A 27,513-nucleotide genomic window follows, 5' to 3' on the forward strand; every position below is an offset into this window, starting at 1 on the left:
CTCCTCCTCCTCCTCCTCCTCCTCCTCCTCCTCTTTCTCCTTCTCCTCTCCCCCCGCCCCTACCCCCACATCTCATCTTGCAGAGAAAGGAGCCCATCCCCAGGTTTTTATCTCGTTTTACAACTACTTCCCCACTTTGAACCGGTATCAAAAAGTAATGAATGTTTGATCTTGCTGAAACCCTGTACCTGCCCTTGGACCTTGGACCGTGCTGAGGCTGCTGCTGTGTTTGTGCCTAGTCTAATAATTCAATCAATATGGGCCATTTGAAGAAAATTTTCAATCTCAGTTTAAAATAAAGTATGTGGGCAATGAAAGTATTCTATATGATATAGTCACGGTAGAGACACATAGTTATGCTTGTGGCGACATCCATCAAGCCATATAACACAGGAAGTGAACCTCCTGTACTGTGTGGCTTTAGTAGGAATGGGCTGATGTTATTTTACCAGTGATAATACAATATGCTTCAAAGGGTTTGTACAAAAATACTATCAGGGGTGTGGGGGAGGACACCCGAAGCCCATACACCTAATTATTATTTTTAATTTAGCACAACATTGTCATTATTGTTATAAGATGACTAAAGTTGGATATGTTTATTGGATTGTAATCCCCTGACAAGGTGTTTTGAGTGGAATTTAATCAACTACAATCCATAGAATTTGGGCATATTACTCAAAAGTGTGTGAGCAAATATTTGAACAGTAAGATATTGGAGAATTTGCAGGAAGGATATTTTTTCTTCTCTTTGTCCAGTTTTTTTTTTCTTAATTTGCCTTAATTTTGCTCATTGCATTATAATAACACTAAATATTATGTTGTTTATTATGTAAATAATATCATATGTTATGCCACTTATTATGTTAGGAGAAATACCCTGACAGAGAAAGAAAGCAAGTTGAACTCCCAGTTAGCATCACACTGAAATATCTAACATTGACACTGTCTGGGAGTTCAGCTGTGCTTGTATCTCACCTACGTTTTTATCACATTTCCACATCCTATAGCACACATCTGTGTGCCACAGCTTCAAATTTCTGACTCAGCTGTCTTCACTGGGACACAGTTTAGTTAACCATTCTCCCTGTTTTGTTCCCCACCCCCAACTTTTGTTCTATACATTTCAGAGATATCTTTATATGTATCACTGTTTGTGTCCTTCTGGAAAGTGCCTAAAGAACTTGGGACTCATAAAGTCAATGGTCATAGTGGAATTCTGGGGCATCTGCTGAGTGGTGGCTAAATATGCAGAGCATTTTCAGTGGATACTGTGCGCACCAAAATCATCCCTCGAGGACTAGCACTGCTTAAAGCCATTGAAAAATACGCGAGTTTGTCTTCACGTTTCAAAAGAAGCCCAGTGACAGAGAAGCCCATCTTGGGCTGATGTGTGCTGAGTGGAGTGAGCCTGAAGGTAGCCAGGCACTGGAATTCTGTCTCCAGAAGTCTGACCATGAGAAAAGACAGCCCTGCTCCTCCACACAGTTCCCAACCAGTCTCCTTTCTGCTTGCCAGAAACCCCGCTCCCCTTTAGAGACCTTCATTGAAAGTGATGCCTTGTCCTTTAGAATATTCTAGCTCCACGCTGTGGGTTTTCAGAGGTGAGGCTCATGCACCGTCTCTGGGCACTCACAGGTGGATATAGAGCAGGGCTGACCAGGGATAGGTTGGGACTTCTGCGGACGTGTTAACCGCTGTTTCAGCCAGTGAGCGTTTATCCTGATGATGTCACCACAATGACATCAGAGAGGCTCCGAGGTGTTGCTGATGAAATAACTCAGAACTGAAAACATTCATTCTGCTTTCAGCATAGCACTTCATGTGAGGATAAAGTGGAGTTTCAAGACAACGAGGCCGCTTGTGTTGCTCCAGGGTCCTAGATATCATCATGTTTAGCTACAAGTTAAATTAATGTACTTAGGTACATACACACACACACACACACACACACACACACACACACACACACACACACACACACGCTCCATATTCTAGCATGAAACACAGGACACAGGAGACTTTTAATCGTTACTCTCGACTTTCTGCATGTAGAATCTTGTCCAAAATGTATAATTTATAGACATACCCTTGTCATCCCAATGCTGGTGAGGCTGAGGCAGGAGGATCACAGATCCAATGCTAACCTTGGCAGCAGAGTGAGGTCCAGTCCAGCCTGAACTACACGAGAGAGCCCTGTCTCAAAAATAAAACAAAAACAGAAGAGGAAGAGAAGAATGAAAGAAAGCATGAGTTAGCGGCCATGATGGAGCTGGACTTGTAGGCCCATGAAAAGCTTGGATTGGCCTTTTGAAAATAAAATGAGACCTTCGGGCAGCAAGTTTATTTTCATTTCTTTTCTTTTTCCAGTTCGTGACAGTATTTCAAATAATTAGGTTGATTTATGCTAACAGATAGCTCGGAGATGTAGAACGCTTTTGCAGCACAGGGCCAGTTTATTATATCTGGCCTTATCCAATTATAAAATTGAGTTTAGTCATGTAATGATGCCCTAACTAAAATATCAATCACTGTGAGTTGCCTTTCTCAACATTTATACCAGGAGGCTGTTTTGAGCATCTGCCTTTCAGGCAACCATACATGTGAATACTCAGCTTTCTTCTTCCACATGTAAAAACACAAGAAACTTTGGCTAAATTTAGCCTCCTGATTCTAATGCACACACTTGCTGACAGTGGAGAGGGAGGATTTGATGGTGAGCAGGATATGATAGACTAATTATTTCCCCCAAGAAAATGAATGTACAATATTATTTGTACAAATAACATAAAGTGATTATTTGTCCACGCTCTGTTACGGAACAATAAAGATCATATTTAATTTTAAACACCATCCCCTGGGGTCTTCCGTTATGTTCTGGGTTGTTTTTGGTTGCTAATCCAAAGTTGGTTTGCTGTTATGGTTAACAACTGAATCTTAAAGATTGGAAGGAGGGGGAAGGGAGAGGAAGGGGGCTGTGGCAGCTCCCTCTCTCCCTCCCCCACCACAAGGGCATGTGGGACAGGAATGCTGAAATAGTCGCTTTGGAATAAGGTTTGTATTTCTCTGTTCTTTCCATATTGTTCACATAACCATTTATTTACAATAATTTGAGTAATCTCAGAGTTCCTCTTAAAGGCTTTTTTTGGCCTGGATAAAAAAGTGCAGCTTTAAGATATTTCTCCTAAAATAAATCCGAGACGGTCTCATTTGTAGTCAGCACGGTTGATTACTTGCAGACATACTGGAAATTTACATGCGCGTCCCTCCTGTATAGAGCACTGATCTGTTCATATCATTACGACTAGGGCTTGGCTGTTGGCCAAGAGGTCGAAATCTGCCGTTGTAAATCGTGAGTTGAAATAGCAGAAAGTAGATTTGTAACTTAAAAAGTGTAAACAGTTTGGAAAATGAAGTAATTTCGGAGTGTGATTGATTGCCTTCTGATTGTACTTTCAATGAGCCTGGGGTCTCCAGGGCAGATATGTGCTGTAACTGCTTATTATACATTTTCAGTTTTTGAGGCAATAATAGCATTGTTGGTAGACTTTTAAACAATGTATGCATCTCCTGGAGTGACCTTTTAGGAAATGAATAGTTTTATTGTATGTCCATTACTTTGCCTGAAACAACGTTTTTGAGTTATTAATTTGACTTGTTCTATAAATAAAGAATTCAAAATGCAAAGCAGCTGTGCAGCCCAGAGCACAGTGTGTCAAGCTTGGGCTTTACAACCACTGTTTTAGGTGGAGGACCCATGCACAAATGGTTTCGTGGGTGATGAATTAGTAATGTTTCTGGAGCCCACGGTTACCGAAGATTAGCCTCTCCGTGCTGCAGAGGCCAAGAGTTATTATCACGGAGGACAGCTGATCAGTGGCTTCACTAGTACCAGAAGGGTAGCTCTGCCTTTGTGAAGCATTCTGTGCTCTGGACAACATCGATGGAGGGGTAGATAGTAGGTATATAGATGACAGATAGATGGATAGATAGATAAATAGATGATAGATAGATAGATGACAGAGAAACAGATGACAAACAAAAAGATATATGATTAAGGATAAATAGGTAGATAGAAAATAGATGATAGATAGATAGACAGATAGATAGATAGATGATAGAGAACAATAATAGATGTAGTAGCCAGGATGGGGCTTGCAATCGCTCAGTTGGTAAAGTGCTTAGTAAGTATGTATGAGGCCTGAGTTCAATGTCCAGCATCTCTGTATATAGCCAGATGCAGCGATGCAGGCCTAGAACGCCAGTGCTGGGAAAGCAGATATAGGAGGTAAATCCGTGAGCTCAAAGTCCAGCAAGAGACTCTGACATAAGGTGGAAGACAGCAGACATCCACCTCTGGCCTCCACATACACACCCCGCCCCACAAAGCCTCAGACCAGGTATCTGTCCCACTGATTCAGCTGCCGAGTCATCCTGGACAAGTCTTGGTGCCTTCGGTCTTCTTTTCCCATCAGTAAAATGGGTATGAGAATTCTAAGCTCAAAACATTGTTTTGAGATTCAACAAAAGGTGGGAGGATTTCGTGAGCAAAAAGTGTTCGGTGTTGAGTGAGTGTCCTCCTCGACATCCCAAGGCTATTGTGCATTCACAGCAAGGGCTTTCTTTGGTCACTGCCGATCTGATACTAGGAATGGCTCATGGGTGTGCACTCTGAGAAACAGTCGCTCGCTTACCTTCATAGCCAGAGGTTCTAGAAATGATTTTTATACTAACAGTAGTATTGTAGCTTTTTGTTCAATGGAAGTCATTTGCCCAATATAGCCCCTTTTTTGTATTTGTTATTTCTTCCTTGTTTAACTCAACATTTTTGGAGGATCACGTTTTGTTCCCATATTTAGAGAGGAAAACTTGCAGTTCTTAGGCATTTATTGGGGCATTCATTACATTTCAAGTCGAGGCAGCAGGGACATAGTTGCAAACAGAACGATGTCGTTGCTTTATGGATGTTCAGGTATAGCTAGAGTTTTCCTGCCTGGCCCACAGTCAGGACAAATCTCTCTCACCCGCCAGTCCCACAGCCGCTCAGACCCAACCAAGTAAACCCAGAGACTTATATTGCTTACAAACTGTATGGCCGTGGCAGGCTTCTTGCTAACTGTTCTTATATCTTAAATTAATCCATTTCTATAAATCTATACCTTGCCACGTGGCTCGTGGCTTACCGGCATCTTCACATGCTGCTTGTCATGGCGGCGGCGGCGGCGTGGTGGCGGCTGGCAGTGTCTCCCTGACTCAGCCTTCCACTTCCCAGAATTCTCCTCTCTCCTTGTCCCGCCTATACTTCCTGCCTGGCCACTGGCCAATCAGTGTTTTATTTATACAGAACGATATCCACAGCATTCAGGTGACATTTTCCCATGGAACTTTCTTTGTTTACAGCGGTCATGTGTCTGGGCTTTCCGGTTTGATAGACCAACCTGTGGCTGTCTATCTAGACTCCACAGGCATGGTGGCTACGACAACCCAGAAGCTGAATTTTTAATGTTTAGATCCCCTTTGTTTGAACTAATTTAACCTAACTAGCCACACACAGCTAGCAGATATTGTACTGCAGCAGTCGGGGAAGTCAAAACGCGCTGCCTTAATTACAGCTGCAAGGTGAAGTAGAATATTCTGTAAGTAGGTTTGAACGAACTGGCGAAGGTCTCTGTTCTCCTCAAGGAAGTGCTATGTCCAAGTACCAACAGTTAGTGTTTGAAGAACTATAGTCAGGGAGAGATGGAGGGGTATATGTGTTGTCTAGATGGGGATTGGTAGAGATCCATGGAGTAGTGATAAGTGATATATTGAAACCGTGTTTCAGCCTGGCAGGCTGGCAAAGAGGATGGCCCTTTGTAGACAACCATCTCCATCTGGCTGGAAGGAAGTCCTCACCAAACCACCTTTTGAATGTCTCTTTGGTGACTAGCAGGAGAGTTGAGGGCCTCTGTGCCTAGAGGATCCGCACAGTTTGAAGGAATCTTAAATTATGCAGCATGAAACATTTTTGATTTTGAGTTGTTCAAATCCACTCGTACCTATGGCATAGAAATGTCCAAAAAACGCTATGTGTGAAAATGTGGCTGGAGTGTGGCTAACCAAGACCTGAGCCCAGGAGTCCTCCTGGGGCCAGCAGGGGTGAGGCCTGGCCTGGGAGAGCTGCCTTGAATGTCTGCAGCATTAGGCTGCGATTCCAGCCACTGAGCTGCCCACACTCAAGGGCTCTCCTCTGGTAGAGAAAACAGCCTGCGGCCCTGTGGTTAAAAAGTCTACCATTCAGTGGGAAAAGAGGGATGCTGGGCATCATGGAATTCCAATCTCTTTATTATTTGTTTGCTTATTTATTTATTTATTTATTTATTTATTTATTTATTTATTTATTTTAACCCCACATTCTTGGTAGGCAATGTGGATCATAAGGAATTTTAAAAGCGTAGACGGAAACAAATGGAATGAACCGATTCGTTCTATACTTTATATACAGACTCCGGTCACTGTCTCTGCCCATCCCCCACGCCTCCCTTCTCTGCAGAGTATGGCTTCTGGGACCCAGGCCTTCCAAATGTGCTCTTCCAGCTCCAGGGCCGTTGCAAACAAGGGTCACCATCCTCCTATCTGGGAGCCCTAGCAGACACAGTGACCAAAGCCCACAGTAACGTTAAGGCTCCACAAAAAAACACTTTCACATCTTTTCAAATCAGGAGAAAATACCATGACCTGTAAGACAGTGGGGAAAAAATTCTGAATATGTACTGTTTTTATATTTGTTGATTTTAGTCAATTTTTTTATCGACTCCTACAATGTAATGCGTCTTCTGGTTTGTTAAGGCAAAAAGTTGGATAATACTAGCTACTTGCTCTCTGTTGGAGTTAATGGTCAAAAGATCTTCAGCCCCACATTCATCCTAAGGGAACTCCCTTCAGAGAGGCATACTTTTGTCCTTCTTCTGAACCTTCTAGAAGCCAACTTTACCTCTTCTTCTGATTAGTGACATCACACTTCCTCCTGTCCTTCATACCATTGTCGGGTCTCCAAACCAGGAGACAGAAGACTACCATTGAGTATCGCAGTCAGTGCATCCATCTTCCCATGGTCAGTGTGTCCATCTTCCCACCCCTACCATCTTTGCTGGCTGTGAAGAATTCCTTCTGTATCCTGGATCTTGACCTTGACATTTTCTAATGTGTCCAAGGTTCAGCCTCTAGAGTGGGAGACTTACTTTTCACACATGTGCATAGAAGAGCCTGCATTTCAGACGTGTTTTAGACACTTGACCAGAAGAAGGACCCCACTCAGACCGTGACTATTCCAGTGGCCCCACTGAAGGCCCCCCCACCTTAGGCATTTGACTGCCTATTTGTTTTCTGCCAAGGCAGTTCTAACATCTAAGTTTTAAGATTCTTTTTCTATGTAAGATAAGCAAAGGAGGGCAGAGGTCACAATGCAGGCTACACTTCCTGGCTCACAGAGCAGTAAACCTAAGTGCAGACATGGTGGGAACTAGCCTATCTCTACAAAGCCTCTCTCATGGCTCCTTCTGTATTGCTTCTTCCCAGGATACCCTCACTATCTCTCTCTCTCTCTCTCTCTCTCTCTCTCTCTCTCTCTCTCTCTCTCTCTCTCTCTCTCTCTCATTTTAATTTAGCTTGTTACAATTTCTCCCAAGTATGACTTGTGTTATGGATGTATTTCTCTCCCCCTGGCATTCTTTCTTCTTGCCTTTCCACTCTTAGAGATCCCCTTCTCATTCCCAACCAGGCCCCCTCCTACTTCATGTCTTGTGTGTGTGTGTGTGTGTGTGTGTGTGTGTGTGTGTGTGTGTGTGTGTACACGCTGCATGTTCATGATCACACTAGCAGTGTCTTATCAAGAAGACAGCATTTCAAAGGACCCCCCTCCATCCTCCAGCTCTTAGGACCTTTCCGACTCCTTTGTTGTGATGGTCCCTGAGTCGTGGAAGGGGTGATGCAGATGTGCTATTTCGGGCTGAGCACTTAACCGTCATTCATTCTCCACATTTTGCCAGCTGTGAGTCACTGTATTAATTATTGCCCGCTGCAAAAAGAAGCTTCCCTGGCCGTGATGGACAGCAGTGCTTTATAAGGCCATTGAGAGCCCTCCATTTCTTCTTAAAAATGATTTATTCTAGAGCTGATTTTCCCCAACCATAATGTAATTGTACTTTAATCAATAAGAAGAAGTCTGTGGAACAACGGGAGGGCTGGGGAGGAGAGAAGTCAGCAGATGTGAATCTATGTTTACTTATCTCTCTGAAACAATGTTCACACTAAACGGGCTGCAAATGGAATGAATTGTACTATAACAACCTTGGAGAAATGGCTGCCGATCTCATAAATTCATGGGACTTCCTGCTTCCAATAGTCTCTCTTGAAGTCAGAAGTGTTTGGTGGGGTCAGTAAATACCTGCTTTCACTTAGCTGGCAGCTAAGGAATTAATTGCAAAACCAGGAAGTGCCTCCTGCACCCTCCAAGATGGCAGCTTTTTTTTTTCTCCCTGATACTGAATCAGAAAGGGAACCAGGCTGATGACCCCTGACCTCTATTTCCTATGATCCTTGGATCCCAAATGCCATCACTCTACTGACAAGTTCCTCTTTCTGTAGGCATCTCCCATCCCAACAAGCAGCTCCGTTCTGAGATGGCTTGGGCCTTTTCTCTTTGTCACGGGTTTCCCTGGTTAGAACTGTGAGGAGGCGCTACCTTAGTGGTTTGTGGGAGCAGACAGTCCCAGGTTCCACAGTGAGGTCACCTTGAGCAAGCGACATAATCTCTCTCAACCTCAGTTTTCTCATGCGCGATTGGGAGCAGCGAACGTATCCCTCCCCAGATTGCCACTGCGGTTAAATCCACAACCGAGAGCTTAGCACTTGCCCGTCTGTGGCATATAGTCAACAAGAAGCACCATTTTCTGGCAGGACTGTCCTCAGTCACTGAACATGCTGGCCAGGTGCCTGGGATTTGATTGTCATTGTTCCTGCAGGTTTGGTGTCAAGCATTGCAGTGACTGCCTTGTGAATAAGCAGCAGGAAGCATGGTTGGCATCTTGCAAACAGAACCATATCTTACCCGGTGAGGTGTGGGAGATCTTAGGAAATGTTTCTGAGTCCGCTGCACTTGAATGTTGTCAGAGATGAAACAGGTCTGTCAAGTTGAAGATCTCCGTGCCTGCGACGTACATCCTGCTATCCAGGTCTCTTAACACCTCTGTCCTTTATCGGATGTTTGATGTACGAAGATCCATTAAGCAAAAGCGAGACACCTGACCCGAGTATCGCTCAACTCCATTTTGCTTCCGTCAGACGTCCACAGCCGTAGAAGCTTTGCCCTTCACTAACTGGGATTTCCGAAGGCTTTCGCTACCTGTCTTTTTTTTTTTATCGTCTTGTTTAAAACAAATGGTGTTTTACACTGTTTTTCTTTTTGCGGGTTTAGAAATCTCATTTAAATCAACGTAATGAGACACTTTCGACAAAATGCAATCATTCTCACTTCCTCGTGCGTTGGAAGACGTACTGTCACGGCTGGAGTGCTGGGGCTGCGTTCAACTGATTTTTCACACAAACTCTCATCCGTGCTGTGTGCTCTGACACGTCCCAGCGCTCCATATAGGTGGAATGGCTTTGTGTGTGTACTAAGCAGGCTATGTTGTTGAAGAAATAATACGGCCGTTATTTGAAAGGATTTCTGAGAGAGGCAGAAACTTTAGACCGAGCAGACCAACTGATTCTCACCTCAATTCTGGAAAGAACACCCAGGGTCTGAGGCAGAGGGATCTATCATTTTATCATTTACAGCAAAGATATATTTGTATGTTAGTTCTGAATTTTGAAAAATAGTTTTAAAGACTTGATGAGTGAAGACATGAGGATCAGCTTGTTTCTTGTAGGTGAAGACTACGGTCCCGTCATAGTTGCCTATGACACAGTAACTCCAGAGTACTTACAAAAAAATATTCTAACCCAAGGGAACATGTGGGGGACAGGTTATGGAAGGGTCTCTTCCACTAGTTTGTGACTGAGTACAACCTCAAGTACTTTGTTACAAGGAGGTTTGAGGGTCCCTGGGGAGCTGCTTGGAGGAGTAGCCTTTGTTTTCCTTAACATACATGAAGGGTGTGGTGGTTTGAATGGAATTGGCCCCCATAAGCTCATAGTGAGTGGCACTACGGGAGATGTGGCCTTGTTGAAGTAGGTGTGGCCTTGTTGGAGGAAGTGTGTCACTGTGGGGGGGGGCGGGCTTTGAGGTCTCTTCCTTAAGCTTCGCTCAGTGTCACAGACCACTCACTACCTGTTGCCTTCTGATCAAGATGTAGCCCGCATCATATCTGCCTGCACACTGCCATGCTCCCCGCCGTGATGATAATGGACTAAACCTCTGAACTATAAGCGAGCCACCCCAATGAGATGTTTTCCTTTATAAGAGTTGCCGTGGTCATGGTGTCTCTTCACAGCAATAGAAACGCTAAGACAAAGGGCTAAGATTTTAAAGTGTGCTTGCTGTAAGGAAGAATTGGCTGAGGTGATATGTTGCTTATTTATTCAGAAACCCTCCCATTTAGTGGAAAGAGCAGAGACAATGATATTGAATAATCGGGTGTCTTGCAAGGTGGAAGAAGCTTCCTTCCTGGAGACCTAAGACTTCTCCCAACCAGGCTTCTCCCAACCCCGCTCACTCAGGTAACCTCACTGAATCCCTGGACTCGATGTTTCTGAAAGTCCTGGGAGTTTCCAGGTTTCTTACTGGAGCGAGAGAAGGTTGTGTGAAGTGTCCCACTGGGCTTAGAATAAGGAAGGGCCTGAAAGATTAACAGTCAATAAAAAAGATGTGGAAAGAAGATCGCTAATTTTAGGAAAGCTCAGAGCTTGGTACCCTTACTCCATCCCATTTTCCTCCCAGGTAAACTAAGGAACTTCAGTGTGGGGCTGGGGGTTGCTGGGTGGGAGGAGCTGATTTTTTTTTCTATAGGAGAAGAGAGACATAATTAGCATTTTATATGGTGTAGTATTTGCTGGTATTTAAGAAACTTTGGTGTATCCAGGCTGGTTTCGGAGACTGTTAAAATCATCTTGATTGTGAGGAGCTGCTAAATGGACCTGTTAAATTGTGCTTTACCAATATCATTTAGCCTTGAAGTATCCATGAGGTCTGGCATCCTAAATGATAACATCTATTATCTAGATGCTCCGTATCCATGTCCCACCTAAGGGGGGGGGCAGAATATTAGACTGGGTTTGGATTTCAGTTGAGGCAAAATATATTAGTAATATCCTTCCTCATCAAAAGAGACCTCGGCTGCTTGCCAACCCCAAGTGTGAAATCTCAACTTGCTGAAGATGTGACAAGCCAGAAGCCAGAAGTAAAAAACTGGGAAGGAGAATTCAGATTCCTGGCAGTGTAGTTGATAGGTCCTAGTTTACTCCTGCGTGAACCTGCTCATGTTACTAAGTGGCTTGTTTTTAAACCTATGTTTGTATGTACGTGTGTGTGTGTGTGTGTGTGTGTGTGTGTGTGTGTGTGTGTGTGTGTGTGTGTGTGTATGTATGTGCATGATGTACATGGAGGCCAGAGGACTACTTCAGGAGTCGTTCTCAGGAATACCATCACCTTTGAGACAGAGTCTCTTATTAGCCCAGAGCTTATCTGTTAGGCGGGCTGGCCGGCCAGTGAGCTCCCAGAGATCCCTCTGTCTCTGCCTCCCCAGAGCCTGGGTTACAAGGATGCACCACCATGCCCTCCATTTTTATGTGAGTCCAAGGGATTAAACTGGGGTCTTCCAGTTTAAGTTTAAGGCACTGAGCTGGAGGCCCGGAACTCATGTGAAAAACAAAAACAGGTATGGTGGGGCACACTTGTAAACACAACACTAAGGAGACAGACAAGAGAAGGGGCTCGCTGAACCTGTTGCTCCTTTTCTAGAATATACTACAGGAAGTTATCATCAGGAGCCTCATTTTTCACGTGGAGAAAATGGCATCCGCAGGACGTGACTTGTCAACCGTCACACTGTCATAGAGACCTCAATGGAGGGGAGGATCCTTGGAAGGAAAAGCAAACAGGTCCCAAAAGTGACTAAGAACAGTGCCTCAGGTTTCAGTCCTTTAGGCCATGAACTCTGCTTGGTTCCTCTTCAGCAGGGCCAGACCCTGTTTGGCTACAGACATATGCCAGTAGGAACATGGCAGTTCCTACTCAGGGAGCCATCAGTCTTCGATCACCCTGGCGGAGAAGAGGACAGTGAGAGTCTAGAAGAGGTTGACAGCTCCAAGAGGGGCTACAGAGCCCCGTGGTGAAGGGTCAGGATGCCACACAGGTGCCTTGAGGCAGAGCTCAGGGATACCTCAGGTCCAAAAATAAAATTAAAAATTTTTAATTGTATTTGTTTTTATTTTGTTGCTTGTATGCGTGCCCGTGGGGTGGGTGGTGTGTACCATGGTGCCTTGCGGCGGCGGTGGCGGTGGCAATAACCTTTACTTGCTGAGCCCATCATGCTGGTCTCACTGTTTTGTTCTCTTTTTCTTGGAACTTCATTTCCAAGTTGGAAAGTTCAGAAGCCGTGGTCAGGGCAATAGTTGTAATGTAGAACACACCACGGGGCTGGAGGTGGCTCATTCTTGTGACTTTTTTTTTTTTAATCAGCTGAATTAGCATCCTAGCCCTTTCCCATGGATTGCTCTTGTTTCCAGAGTGCTTTAGATTCAGACACACCAGAGCCCTAGTTCCCGCCCTTTAAACAACCCATAATCTGGAAAGGAGCGCCCACCATGAACGAATATGTACAGTCACGTGTTGAGAGGGTCACTGCAGTATCTTTGGAATTAAGCTGGCACCAGCGGTTCCAATAACACATTTCTGGAAGTAATAATAGAATCTAGAGTGAGCATACGCACAGCCAGCTGGTGAATATTTTAGATTTATGGGTCGTAAGATGTCTGTTACAACTCCTCAACTTTGTAGCTACACAACTGTGCCGTTGGAATGCAAAAAGTGAACACAGACATACTACACAAATGTGTGTGGCTGTGTGTGCAATAAAACTTTATCCATAAAAACAAGCCTGGGGCTGGACTTGGCTCACAGTTCGCCAGCCTTGCAGATGTAAGTCATCTCACTGAAGTACCTAAAATAGTCCCACAACAGTCATTCATGGGAACTGTTGATATAAAGCCACAGCGTTGTAACTGGAGTTAATCTGGAGCCACCAACTATTTGTTTATTTACCGCCTCTTTGTGAGTAAAGGTGAGTTAGGTTTGAATATTGGGTATTGGGAGCCAAGAAGACATTGGGAATGAGTGTCTGAGGATGGGAGATGTTATAGGGAATGCACATGAACCAGAGTCACCTCCTTGTCTGACTCCAACTTGTTTGGGACTAACACTACATGAGGAGGAAGTAGAGTCTTATCTGTGTCATCAGCCCTCAGTGGCTTTCTTCCCCAGAGACCGAGAGAACATCCTCAAGGTGCAATGTGTTTTACATGGCCGCCTTGATGTAAGAGGGAGTCGTGGTTTCGTTTTCCAGTAGCTTTTGCAAGTATCTCCTTCAGCTGATAAACTAATTTTAGAACTGCACACGCTCGAAAGAAAAGATAGGAAGACACACACTAAGACGGGCTGGTGTGCTTCCCAGATCATGACAGGAAACGGTAGGTGGTTTGTGGAAATGACACCAGGTACATCTGCAGCTAGTCACGGAAGAGGCAGGGCCTAGCAGAGAGCTTGGGCAGATTTGATGGTGGAAGCTTTATAAACAAGTAAACAGAAAACAAACAAATAAGTACCGTTGTCACACGATTTGTAGCCGTGGCTCTCAACCTTCCTAATGCTGCGACCCTTTTCATACAGTCCCTCATGTTGTGGTGACGCCTAACCATAAAATCATTTTCACTGCTGCTTCATAACTGTAATTTTGCTACTGTTAGGAATCGTAATGTAAATACCTGGTATGTGACCCATATGGGGCCACTACCCACAGGTTGAGAACCACTGGTTTATAGGTAGCAGGAAGGGTCTATTAAAATGGCAACAGTATCGCTATCTCTTGGCGTTGGGGGGATCTTGGGTATCAGACACCACTCTGGACACTCTGCCTCCTTGTCTTAGTCTCTTCTCCCAGGCCTGTTTCTGAATCTCTTACTTTCTTGGACTCTAAAACCCAAAGGCATCTTTCTGTGCCTTGGTCCTAAGAAAGCCCTGGTTTTCCCCAGTTCCCCTTCAGGGCCAGTTTGTCTAACACGATAGTCTTCAAAGGTGTTCTCTGGGAGACTCTTAAGTTTTTCTGTTCAATATGGTAGCCACCAGCCAGGTGGCGTTATTATTAATCCCTTGAATTTGACTTGTCTAAATCAAAAGATGCTATGAGCATTAAATACACACCAGATTTTAGAAACTTGATATGAAAAGCATGAGCCCCAGCACTAATCCTTCTGTTTTGATTCCCTGTTGAACTAATAGTTTAGATATTTTTAACTAGATAAAATAAACAAATTAATTTCATCCATCTAGTCCTTGTCTTTTTAATGTTAATTACATATTTGACTCATAGGATGAGTAGTGCTATGCTGAAGGACTTTTTTTAAAAACAAATTCTGTATATTCCTTTGCCCAATTTCAAGTGGTCATATAAAACATTGCTATTCATGTTGAGAACATTAAACACGATAGAGGATGAAGTAAGATGGTGTTTAACTAAAATTAGAATAAACATTACCTGTGATATGATAAGATTTTAAGTTGTAAAGTGTACATTTAATAAAGCATAATGGTTCCCAAATAAATCCTGTACCAATTTTTAATCCATCAATGTATCCAATTCACATCAAAAAACACTACTAGGCTTGCAGAGTTTTCAAGCTATGTTTGAAGTGATCAGCATTATTAACCTTTACCATTCTGCCTTTTCTGATTTACAGCATCCTAACACAGGCCCATGGTGCTCTAAGCACCGCCACACTTTCTGCTTAAGAGAAACATATACAAAAATCGAAAAATCACAAGTCTGTGGCTTGGGATGTGTAGACATACCTAGAGAGGAGGCTCTCAGAAGCAGCACTGTGATTTGACTGTATCTTCATCCTTGTAGGATGCTGGCTCATTAGGGAGATAAACTGAGGAGTGAGATGAAGCCCAAGATCTGCCCTAGCCCTCTGTGAGTTCCCCTCAGAAACCCTGGTAACCCCTGGGTAGGAATTCACCAGCTCGACACGGATTTCAGACGAGTCACAGGGGCAAGAAAGAGACCTCTGCCCTCCCTTCCTAGTTGTGACACAGGAGCCTGTGATGAGAAGGACGAGCAATTGCAACCACAGTTTCCTTAGGGTACAAGCTCCCAGAAGTCAGTGCAGGAATTTGGACATGGCTTAGAAGTTTGAGGGTGAGATTCAAAAGATCTCAAGTGTGGACACACACTCATACACACACACACACACACACAGAGAGAGAGAGAGAGAGACAGACAGACAGACAGACAGACAGAGACAGAGAGACAGAGAGACAGAGAGACAGAGAGGTGCTATAACTGCCTTACTTCATGAGCCTTCCTCTGAGCAGGTCTAGCAGCTTTCTTCCCATTCCTTTAGCTCTGGGAAGAGCTGTTGACCCAGAGCCTAGGGTGAACTGCCACGTGACTGCTTATACTCTGATGGGAGGGTCATATGTTTATCTCAAACCGTCTGTCAGTTAATTGAATTTGTTAAGGCTCCCAAAGGTCTGTAGTAAGGAATCAAAACACTAATTCCAAGTCCCCTCTCCCACCCCACTCCCAGGAGTTTATATTTTACTTACTAATTGGAGAGACACATCTTTTTCCTCACACAAAACACCAACTAAGAGTATATCTGCATGGAGAATAAAACACTCGCCAGCCAGCAGTGCCCTTTCTTCATCCTGTAAAATATGCATAATATAAAATCGGCTATTCTAGCCATTTTAGCCAGAGATGTTAAATGCATCTGTGATATTATGTAATGATTGCTACTCTCTGTCGACAGAACCTGTCCATCCCTCCAAAGCTCTGAACTACTAAGCAAGGGCCCTTTATTCGTCCAGTCCCACCTCCGGCTCTGCCCAGGGCCTGGCAACTTCTGTTCTGCTTTCTGTCTCTGTGAATTAGTGTGTGATATCTGCCCTTGGGGATTATTTCACTTAGCATGAAATAATCAAGGTTCATCTGTGTTGAGTATACACCACATCCGTCTCTTCATGGCTTGACGATATTCTTTCCCCTGGTTACTCCATATGCTGTTTGCCTATTCTTCTGTCGATGGACACATGGGTTGTCTCCACTTTGTGGCTACAGGGAAATGTTGATATCAACATTGGCTTTATAAATGCCTGCTTTTGCTTTTAGTGACTGTGGGTGTGTACCTAGGCATGGAACGACTGCCTGTATAAGAATCCTGGATTTACCTTTTAAGGAAATTTTCAGATTTCTTTCTACCATGGCTATACCATTTGACATTCTTAGCACTGATGCATGAGGGTCTCAGTTTTCCACAAGCTCACTAACAATTGGTATCTTTGTTGTTGTTTACAATAGCCATCCTAATGAGTGGAAAAGAATTACTCTCTGTGGTTTTTAACCCTCATTCCCTAGAGACTAATAATGATACTGACCATTTTTCCTTTGTTCCATTTGTACATGTTCTGTGATAAAACATCAATTAATTTCCTTTTGCATTTCAAAATAAATGGTCTTTGTTGTCTTTTTGATATTGATTTTCAGGGCTTCATATATTCTGGCTATGAATCTCTTATACACACGATGTATGCATGTATGTATGTATGTATGTATGTGTATGCATAACATCTGTAGGCGTTCTCTCCCCGCCCACGTCTGTCTTTCCACTCCGTCATAGTGGCTGCGGTGCACAAAAGGTTTGGATTTCACCTACCCTTTCGTCCGTGTCAGTTGTTGTGCTGACACACTGTGAGCACTCCAGGGTCATACCGATGCTTCCGTCCGCATCCTTGTATTAACTTTAGAGTTCCAGCGCTTGAATTTCAAGTGGTTGCTCCAGTTTTAGTTCTCAGGTGAACATAGAGTGAAGTAGGAGTATGTACCATGGCTTTCGTTTGCCCGAGTGAATCCGGTTTTCTTACTGTTGTTCTTGGAGAGGCTACCTTCTTCATTCAGTTAAAAAAAAAATGAGTTGACCATGGGTATGAGTCTCTTCTTCCTTCCAGGTTCCCTGTCCCTTTCTATTAAAGCGCATTTCGATCCAGATATCAGCGCCACATCCACATATTTTATTTATTTCTGGGGGGGGGGGGGTTGCAGGCATCCAAGCATGCATAGACAAAGGCCACAGGAGGACTTGGGGTGTCTTTTTCTGTTGACCTCTATTTTGTTTGTTGAGGCAGTGTCGCTCAGTGGGCCTGGAGCTTGCCATTGCAGTTAGGCTGGCCGCTCTGAGAGCCCCTAGGGTCCGCCCGTCTCGGCACCCCGACACCGAGGGCAACAGGCTTGCATGGCCATGCCTGGCTTCGCGTGGGTGCTGGAGGCTCTAGTTCAGCCTCTTTCGCTTGCACAGAAGGTACTGTTCGTGTCTAACTCGTCCCCACAGCCCCCGGGTTCTCTTCGCACAGTAACTCTGTGCTACGTTTTCAAATCTGGGAGTGCCAGTCCTCCCAACATCCCCCTTCTTCGTTTTCAAGACGGGTTGTGTCTTGACAGACAGATAGATACATACACAGAAATAAATAGACACAAACATTCATACATATGTGCATCCATCCATCCATCCATCCATACATACATACATGCCCATATAAATACATACATGATAGATTTTAGACAGATAGGGATCTGTCCATACTTTTTAAATGCAGATGAAATTCACACAGCAGTGGGTGGAGGAGAGGAATGGGGCAGGTAATTTCACAACCTCAGCACTCCTGTGTCAATTAGTTTTTTACGTATTCACGAGACTGAAATACTACTTCATATCCATTCCTATAACTCTGAAAAGACAAATAACAACTAGAGCAACCAGAACCATCCTTCATGGCTGGGGGGATTTGAACCAGGTGCAGACACTTTTGTCTCTGCGGAACTTAAAAGGGGGAACACAAAATCACCTCGCCCGCTGTCAGCTCTGGGACACGGATCCTGGAGGAAAGTGGAAGTGTCAATCCATGGGAAACTTTCACCCAGATGTTGATAGCACTTGTTGATCTGTCCTGGCTGCACCTTACTCGGGTTTATTCATGGGAGCATCCCAATGTCAAGGGTCTCTACAGCTGCCCCTGTCACAGGACTGTGACCCTTGAAGTGACAGATAGAAGACACACTGGGAAAGTAAATGCTGTGTTAATATTCCCCAGAGGAAGGATATGTGGTATGAAGCGAGGGAAAAGGTAACGCGCTGTCTTAAATTTTGAGACTGGTTCAGCTAACAATGGTTGTTTCTTCCTCCGCAAGAACTCGTTCATGGTAACTGCAGGGTGGATTGGGTCTTAGAGGTAGGAAACCTTTTGTAAAGCAGGAGAGATTGACTTTAACTAAGTTCAAGTCTAATAGAACATCCTTCCCTGGGTCACTAGTAAATAAATAGATGCAGAAGTTAACTTCTGGGGGGGGGGGGATGATTATCACGATCTTGGACTGGGATGAATTATGTCTTTATGTCCAGAACTTGGAACCTGATGTATCATAGACACTTTCTATTTTCTTCTTCAGATACTAAAATTCACTTAGACTAAGAATGAATGGCTTGTAGTAGGTTAAACATCAACCTGTTTGAGGGCTGAAAAGAGGGCTCAGCAGTCAAGAGTACTTGCTCCTCTTCAACAAGACCTGAGTTAGGTTCCCAGCAGCCATTCTGGGCAGCTCACAACTGCCTATAATTTGAGCTCCAGGAAACCCAATGTCCTCTTCTGACCTCTGCAGGTATCTATCTATACACAGGTGCAAATATGCATACATACACACACATTAGGATAAAACGTCTTTTTATTAAAAGATTAACCTGTTTAAAGGGGAGACAGACCCTAGGATCACAACACCTCAAGGCAGGGCTGGGGGTGGGGGGGCAGCACTTACAGCACAGTCCAACCATGTGATCTCCCAGTACATGTACTTATTGTATAATCCCTGTCTTGTATGACATTTAGATTTGGCTGAGATGAGACATATGTAAATGACATGCAAAATTCTGAAGATGAGATTCAAAGAGGCTCCTGAATGTGGCCAGTTGTTCAGTGGCCTTCTGGGAGGACCAAGAAGGTGGAGCTGGCTGCCTGGCTCCCCAGTGGGTTCCTCTGCTACTTAAAGTGATGTCTGCATTTGGTTTGAATTCAGCTTTGTGTTGTTTTCTTTCTTGAGAGATGAAGCGATGTCAAGGGTAAAAGCTGATATTCACAACAGCGATACATAATTTTATGTGTGTGTATGTGTGTGTCTGTTTAAGCTACGTCTCTGGACACAGCTGGCCAAAACCCTTGGTTATGTGGTTCAAATGTTCTTTGTTCCATTTGCAACCCTTTACTGATGTATTTCCCCACGTGTTCTTTTCCTTTTCTCCTCTCTCTCTCTCTCTCTCTCTCTCTCTCTCTCTCTCTCTCTCTCTCTCTCTCTCTCTCTCTCTCTCTCTCTCTCTAAGTTTCCCAGTCACGCTTTTGTTGCCTACCCTAGGAAGATCTGTTTTTCCACTTATCAAAACAAACGGCAAGCTAGGGACCGTTTAAGGTCGTTTTCTTAGTTAATAAAGCCAATCTCCTTGTTCTGTTACGTTAAAAGTACATTATCTTTTTATTGCCAGTTCTGTGGGGGTAGGCCTGTTTTCTGTCTTAGCCATCTCAGGCTGCCCCCACTCCCTCACTGGGCAGAGAACTACAAAATGACTGAGGGCGGGGCCGCTGACTTACAGTACCAGCCGTTCTCAAAATAACCGCAACAGTGCAGCCCTGATGGGCCGTTTACGTCACACTATGTTTTCATGAAATCGTTTGTGGCCTTTTCATTTCTATTCCTGATAGAATCTCGCTCCTCGCTCCTTTTAATCAGGCATTTAATTTGTTTTTGTTATTAATATTTTCCACTACATGTCTTGGCCTGCCTCCAGGAAAACAGCTTTGATGGGGGGGCGGGCATTAAAAAAAAAAATGCCCTTCCTCTCTCGGCCTCGGTTCCACTGCGAATGTGTCTTCTCCTTTGATGTGTCTGAACCACCAGAACTGACGCTGAAGCCTTGAGAGAGATTTGGAAATACAGCAGGGGCACCACACACATCGCCACACAGCCCCAACCAGGAATTGATAAAGTTGATGAACGACTTTGGAATTTTAAACAGTTCGACCAATTTGGGCTTATTTAGTCACATACCCTGCCTGCATTTTCCCTTTTACAAATGTCTTTTCTGTATAATGTCTTGTAATTAGAACAGGAAGTCATTGAGTAACTGCAAGATGAATAAGAGCACTTAACACTGAAAGGAAAATTACCTTCCGAGAAATTATATTTTTTTCCCCCTGCATGTTACATTGTTGGTAATGATAGTAACAGCTGTAGCTGCTCTTATCTGTAGAATTTTTGTGCTTGGGTTTTCTGAAATTTAAAAAAAAATCATTTTCAGTAATAATCAAAGATGAATGGACAGAAGATAGGAAATGCCTAATTATGACAAATATTCTGTGTCACAACGCGCAGCAATTAAATGGAAATGGTGTAATTGTCAATACAGCGGTAAGAACTGGAAGTCTGCCAGGTACATAAAGTTGAGGCTTTGCTTTCTGTTGGTTGCTAGGAGCAAGCAAAAAGTATAAAGGTTTGAGAAAGGAATGTCTGATGCAGGGATGTGACAGAGGGCGGCGCAGATCAGTGGGCAAGCCCTTCCTATTGACATGATTTCGCTTACATTGTTTCAAAAGTAGACAGTCGGTTTTATAACTCTAGCAGCTTCATCAGTGGCTTGGGGAGGGCCAGGAGAAAAGGAAACTGTGGGTTGTCTGGAAGCGTGAGGGACATTGTGTTTCAAAGGCAGCCTCCATGCAGATTCCGAGTCTTTTAAGTGAAAAATCTTTAAATGTTTGTTTCTGTTGGCATCCAGACACATTTGCCCTAATACGATTAAGAGAACGAAAGGGCGAAATACTTGGCAGAATTTTCAGCTGAGGTAATTAGGCACAGGAAAGGACATGCAGATTTTTTTCCACCAAGCTCTAGAAAGTCCTGGTGTGAAGGGTTTTTAATGAAGTTTTTGTTTGTTTGTCTGTTTAGGTTTTGTTGTTGTTGTTATTGTTGTTTTTCAGGTTTACTGATGTTAGAAGTAGACAATTGTGATTATCAACAAACATATAGTGTGATATTTCCTAAACAGCCCTCTAACCCTGCCAGGAGGATAAAATTATGTTTCTACAATGTTGTGTAAGAGATGAAACCAAATTTCTCCTCTAGAACGGACATTGTCAACCTCCTGCACATTTGGCCACCACTAACTATTGGGGGCGGGGGGCGGGAAGCATTATGGATATTTGAAAGTCAACGCTCCAGTAATTTATTGGGCTTGCCATTTCATGCATCTCCTTATATAAAGACAATCTGAGCAACCGGCAGAATGAATGCTTGCCCCACCCCCTCCCCCCCACCCCCCACCCCCACCCCACCAACCCCACTTGATGAGAGCCGTGGTGTACAGTTACTGTTGGACAGGTCAGGGTGGAGTCTCAGATTATAATTACAGTTTCTCCGTGGAATTCTGTTGTGGACTTTGAAAAACATATAAATAAGTGAAAAAATTGACACTAAGAGAGGTTAACAAAACGTGTAATTATGATATAAGCACAGGATTACAGCCGTTTCGGCGGAGAGTACAAGCCGTGTACTTTAGGTATTAACTTTTAATAGGCAAAGTTCTCTTTATTGAAGTTGAAATGAGGTTTAGTCATTCTAGATCTCTTATTCCCTTTGAATATGTCATTTAAAAATAAGCATGGTCACATTGTTGGGGGGGTGGAGACCAGAAGTGGGGTGACATTTTAATAGACTATCGTAACTGTTGTTTACAATATCAGTCTTGGGAACCAGCAAATTATTTTTTTCTGATCATTTTCTACTGACTGAAATCAAAAAGTATATACAACCCAAGGAACTAGAATGTTCTAGAAAAATACTCTGTAGGGTTAGTTCCTTAGTTTCTTTTCTGATGTGGGTGTGGTTGAAAGAAAATCATTGTTCCGGGAACACTTGTTTGTCTTTTGCTAAACAAATGTGCAATTTACCCATTCTTTGTTCATTCTTAGATTTATCTGCTAGAACTCTTGTGAAACAGAAAGGGGAAACTGCATGGCGTTTAGTGATGGCCCTTGTTTCATGTACCAGAGTATTTATGAGTCTAGGGAAGCAGGAAGGGGCGATGGGCTAGCTGCAGGATTTCAGAAAGACTTCTTAAAGGGACTGTTTGCCTTTATTGGTTTCTCACTGTCCTGTTGCGAAAGAAAACACAACAGCCAGCCATTGAACAGTTTAATATTCTGTGGCTGTGTCAGAAGGAAGCTGGTTTAATGTATAGGCTTAGGAAGCAGTTAAGGGATCACACAACTTAAGATCTGCAAGCTCTTGCACAGTCTCTCTTCCATACTGTTTTATATGGTCTTCCTGTCTCTCCTTCCCATTCTGTCTCCTCTAGCCTACCTGGCAGTCTCTATAAGGGTCTGAGGGTCTCCTGGGCTTTCCATGGTTTTATAAATATGAAAAGCAACTCCTCTGGGAATGTCTAATTACAAGTTTGGAAATTTGCCCGCATCCAAACAATGCCAAAATTCTGGTCCAAATGGGTGGTTCTGTCCATAAGCACCGGAGTTAGCATAATTTTTGTTTTGGCTTCGCCAAGGGTTGCCACATTAGATCAGGCCCCAGCTGTGCCTTTGGCCTCCTGGTGTAGAAAGAGTTTAATGAGGGAATGGGGGACAAGAGTGTTAGGCTGGCAAATGTACGATTTGGGCTTCTTCTATCTCATGGGTAGGAAGTTGTTACGTGAAAATCATAACGATAATTTAAGTGTTTACAGTGAGCGTTATAGGCCCTCGAGTCATACACTCGAAATAATTAACCAAGTGAAATTATTAACCAGAGTGGAATAATTCTGACTCATAGGGTGGGTAGAGTCTCAGGTTTTACCTGACCAAAGCTTACTATCTTCACCCTGACACTATAAATCAGTTACTACTAATAATTTGAGGCATTTTGTCATACTGCAAAGTTAGTCAAACAAGAGTTACAAGATTAAAAGTTCGGGTTAAAGCCTCCTTCCGTCACTTCCAACGTCATGGAGGTCCCTGCCTAGTCACCCGGCTGGCAACCTCAGTTTCACCACCTCTGTATTGGGGAACGTTCACAAATTGTAGCATTGTTTACGGGGTTTTTGTGAGGAACATACATTTTGTTATTTCAGGATTTTCCTAAATTGTAGTATTTTTCTCTCAGTACTGGAAATGGCATTAGAGCGCTCTCTTTTCCTGAACACACCAACTAGCTGTACCGGGTCCTCTGTGTTTTTTGGTGATGGTCTTGTCTCTGTTAGCTTGTTTTAATTTGGTTGGTGTCCTCTGTGTTACCTACCAACAATCACAGAAAAGTAGCAGAGGCCAGTGAACTTAATCCTGGATTTTATTCTAAGCACTAATAGATTGGAGAAGAGAAATAAAAATAAACACAAGTATCTGACTGTTTATATATATATATATATATGATGACTACATAGATTAATATATGTGCACTTGTATGTTGTACCATATAATGTTAATATAGCAACAAATGTCATACATAATGTATTATATTAATATAGTATGGTATACATGTATAATATACATTTTAAATACATGGCATATATTATGTATAAGTCATAAATACATATGTAGCATATAAATATAAATCTTTTAAGTATTACATATACTTAAATATACATATAAATACATGTATTTTAAAACCCAAACTAAATAAGTCACTGTAAATCTATGCTAAAAAAAAAAAAAAGAAAAGAAAATCAGAATTACTTGCTTGGAAGTGTAGAGTTCAAGAACTAGGCCGAGTGCTTGTTAAAAATATAAATTCCTGTATTCCGATCTTAGAGAAACTGAGTCAATCATTTTGGTTGGCACCCTGAGTCCAACCCTCCTCAGGTACCCCATGAGATCTTGGATAGCATTCCCAGGACAACCCCAAGCAACACTGTTCCCAGATGCAGTGGACATCCTTAGGGCACCTTCCTATGAAGCGGGAGGAGAGTGAACATACTTGTGCTCTTCCAAAAACTACGAGAAGGAGTCAGAAACTGTGAGGAGGGCAGAGTAGGTGTTGGGAAATAGGGCGACGTACAGAGAGCCAAAGGAGGCCATGTTTCAGCACTGAAGCTTGCTAGAGAGATGACGCTATCCCAAACAGAGAATCACATAAAGGGCAGAGGGAGCATCATCATGAAAAAGTACTCAAAGAGCTGGCTGGTGGTGGCGCACACCTTTAATCCCAGCACTCGGGAGGTAGAAGCAGGCAGATCTCTGTGAGTTCAAGGCCAGCCTCGTCTACAGAGTGAGTTCCAGGACAGCTGAAGCGACGCAAAAAAAGAAACCCTGCCTCGGAAAACAAACACCAACAACAAAAGTCCTCAAAGAAAATCGAGAGAATGACGGGTAGAACAGCAGTGAAGTGGACCCTCGACCCAGGTGGTTTCTCCCAGGACACCAACTCAGTAACAACTCTTCCTTAACTTCCTTTCTCTGGAAAGCACAGCATCTTCCATTTTATTTCTAAAACTCTTAGAAAAACTGGTATGATTTTCTTGTCTTCACAGAAGCCAAAGGCCCTACCAGAGCAGACTCGGGAGATGAGAGGTGTTTGCACAGGGTTTTCTGTGTACAGAAAAGTGGTGTAGGTATTGAGCATGCTCAACAGAGTGAGCTCTGGCAGGTTCTGGCTGTATTCTCCGGGATTTGCATCTTTAACAAATAAGGTGTAGAGATATAAATAGGATTTGGTACCAATGGTGCATGGAGGCTACTCTTTGGGACAGTACATACATATTGGGGGCTTCCGACAGTGGGAGCTTATGTAACAAATATATCTATCAATGTAGCGTTTGTACTTAGTGTCTTAGTCTACTATAGGAATCTCAACTTGCTGTCACGGCCCGCCTGTCAGTACCTCAGGACTAGTTTTCATTGGTAGCCTTCTCTTCCATGTAAACACACTGCCTTCTAAGTGTGCCAGCTGCTAACGTGGCTTCCCACAAACCAGGCAGGAGTCTAAGAAGTGCAAGCCATTTGAAGACATCATGCTAGAAGCAGCTGAGCACCTCCTTTCCTGGAGAAGCCTCCAGCCTGAAGAGCTAAGTGAGCGTAATTAGAGATACATCTGCAAGTCAGCCTCCTATCTGCAAAGGTCACATGCACACCTTGCATCCATCCTGGTTATGTTCCATCATTACGTTCTATCCCAATTCATCTCCCACTGGTTACCAGATGGCCACAATAAAGTCAGTATCCTTAACAACTGTTTCATGCCGTTCTCTGAAGTACAATAAGGGCTCAAAATAGTGAGTGTTTTCCCGTTGGACATACAAATGACAAATCTGGGAACTGCTGACTGGCATGATGGTGGCGTGGGTCATGAAACCCAAGTTCAGTTTGGCATGGTTGCAGGTAACAGACTACCAAAGGGGGCACTTGCCATTTCTCAAGCTTAAAATGAATGAAGGATTTATCCTTGTTGAATCTGGGTTTTGCAACTATTCGCAAAACATAGTGAGTTGGCAGTAGGCATCATGATCATTTAAAAGGAAGATTGATGTTTTCTGCAATGATCTGAGTTAAGACGGTCCGAATGGGACTGTCTCTCGAGGATGTTTGGGGAGCCTGTCAGCATGGTTCTCTGGGGTGTGCCAGGCTACCAGGTGGATTTGAGAAACATCAAAAGATGAGGGTGGGGTGGGTGTAAGGGGGCATGGAGAAGATGGTGGTATCAATCAAGTTGGGGTAAATCATACTGTAATAACAAATGATCATTATAAACAATGTGGGCATCATTTCTGCTGTGTTTGCACCTATTTTGGATCAACCAGGGACTTTGCACCATGCTGTTTTAACTCCAAGACCCAGACTGGCAGAGGAGCTGCTGTCTGAGCATTACAGATGGCCAGAACAAAGACAAAGAGACACTGTGGTCCATGGCACACTGGCTCTAAAGCAGCCGCAACTTCTGTCATATTCATTGGCCAAGAACAAGTCCAGGCCCTCCTGGACTCCCAACAGTGGGAAGTGCAGCCTTTCTCCAGGCCCATAAAGAGAACACAAAATATTTGTTGAGCCACAGAGCAGGTAGCAATACTCCTTAGACCTATGGATGCTTCTCCCGGGTCCAACCATTTTTGCCAACACTAAGCATGCTCGCACATGTGCTCGCACAAAATGTGTAATCACTCTAAGCCAAGCAATGATTCTAAAGAAACTCATCAAAGTTTTCCTATCATGGTGACACCAACGGCTGAAAAAAAAAAACATTGAAATCTCTGAAAGGAGTTTTTAAGTTTGACTGTCCTCAAATAACACAAGCATCACCTAATATGTATGTCCGTGGGACCACAAAGTGGTTATACTCAGGGCTGGCCTCAGGTTTCCAGGGTGGGGAGCTGAGTTGGGAAGGGGGATTCTAGAAGATTCTGACATTGCCAGACCATGATAAAGAAAAGGGCTTTGCTGAAGAAGACATCTCTAGTCCCAAAGCAAAAGTGACCATTGAAATTAAGTCATGGCCGCGAAAGTTCTCTTTGTTGGTGGGAAGAAGGTAATGGATGTGTTTTCTTTTCCGTCTAGGGGAAGATGAGGAAGAAACCAATGTGATCGTGCTCAGCTACCCTCAGTACTGTCGGTACCGTTCCATGCTCAAACGGATCCAGGATAAGCCATCTTCCATCCTCACGGACCAGTTTGCGCTCGCCCTGGGGGGCATCGCAATGGTCAGCAGAAACCCCCAGATCCTGTACTGTCGGGATACCTTTGAGCACCCTACTCTCATAGAAAACGAGAGTATATGCGATGAGTTTGGTGAGTGTCTGTCTTTTACTCTACTTGAAACTTGCTCCTGCGGGTAGCCATTTTCAGATCTCGGAGTGAGCGGGCCTGGGAAGCAGGGCTTGCCTTGCCACATGGCTCCACCCAGGCCCCATATTATTACAGCACAAGGTGTCCTCAGGTTGCTGGTAGCCACTGTTTACCACAGGAGAAAGATGATTATTTTGTGTTTGTTGTTCAATATACAATTGGAAGGTGCTTGGTGGAGCTTGAAGGTGGACTTTCAGATCGGATGCTTTCGTGTTCTTCCTGAGAGGGCTTCGGTTATTTAAATATTGGTTTTTAAATTTTCTAATTTCATAAGGTACTATAAGAATGCATAAATTATTCAATACTATAAGGTAGACAGAGATGAAAGATTGATTGATGGAATGTTAGTAGATAGATAGATAGATAGATAGATAGATAGATAGATAGATAGATAGATGATACAT

At 43.5% G+C, this 27,513-nt stretch overlaps 1 protein-coding gene across 1 annotated transcript in view; it reads left to right on the forward strand.

Moving 5' to 3' along the window:
• Positions 1 to 27,513, forward strand: part of Arid5b (AT-rich interaction domain 5B) — a 179,833-nt gene that overhangs the window by 62,863 nt on the left and 89,457 nt on the right. Inside the window, 1 exon segment of the mRNA XM_052744796.1 lies at positions 26,822 to 27,052. Coding sequence (XP_052600756.1) covers positions 26,822 to 27,052 — 231 coding nt within the window.

The sequence above is a fragment of the Peromyscus californicus genome, unplaced genomic scaffold (genome assembly GCF_007827085.1).
Source record: "Peromyscus californicus insignis strain IS unplaced genomic scaffold, ASM782708v3 Scaffold_19__1_contigs__length_69161282, whole genome shotgun sequence".
Taxonomy (NCBI): domain Eukaryota; kingdom Metazoa; phylum Chordata; class Mammalia; order Rodentia; family Cricetidae; genus Peromyscus; species Peromyscus californicus.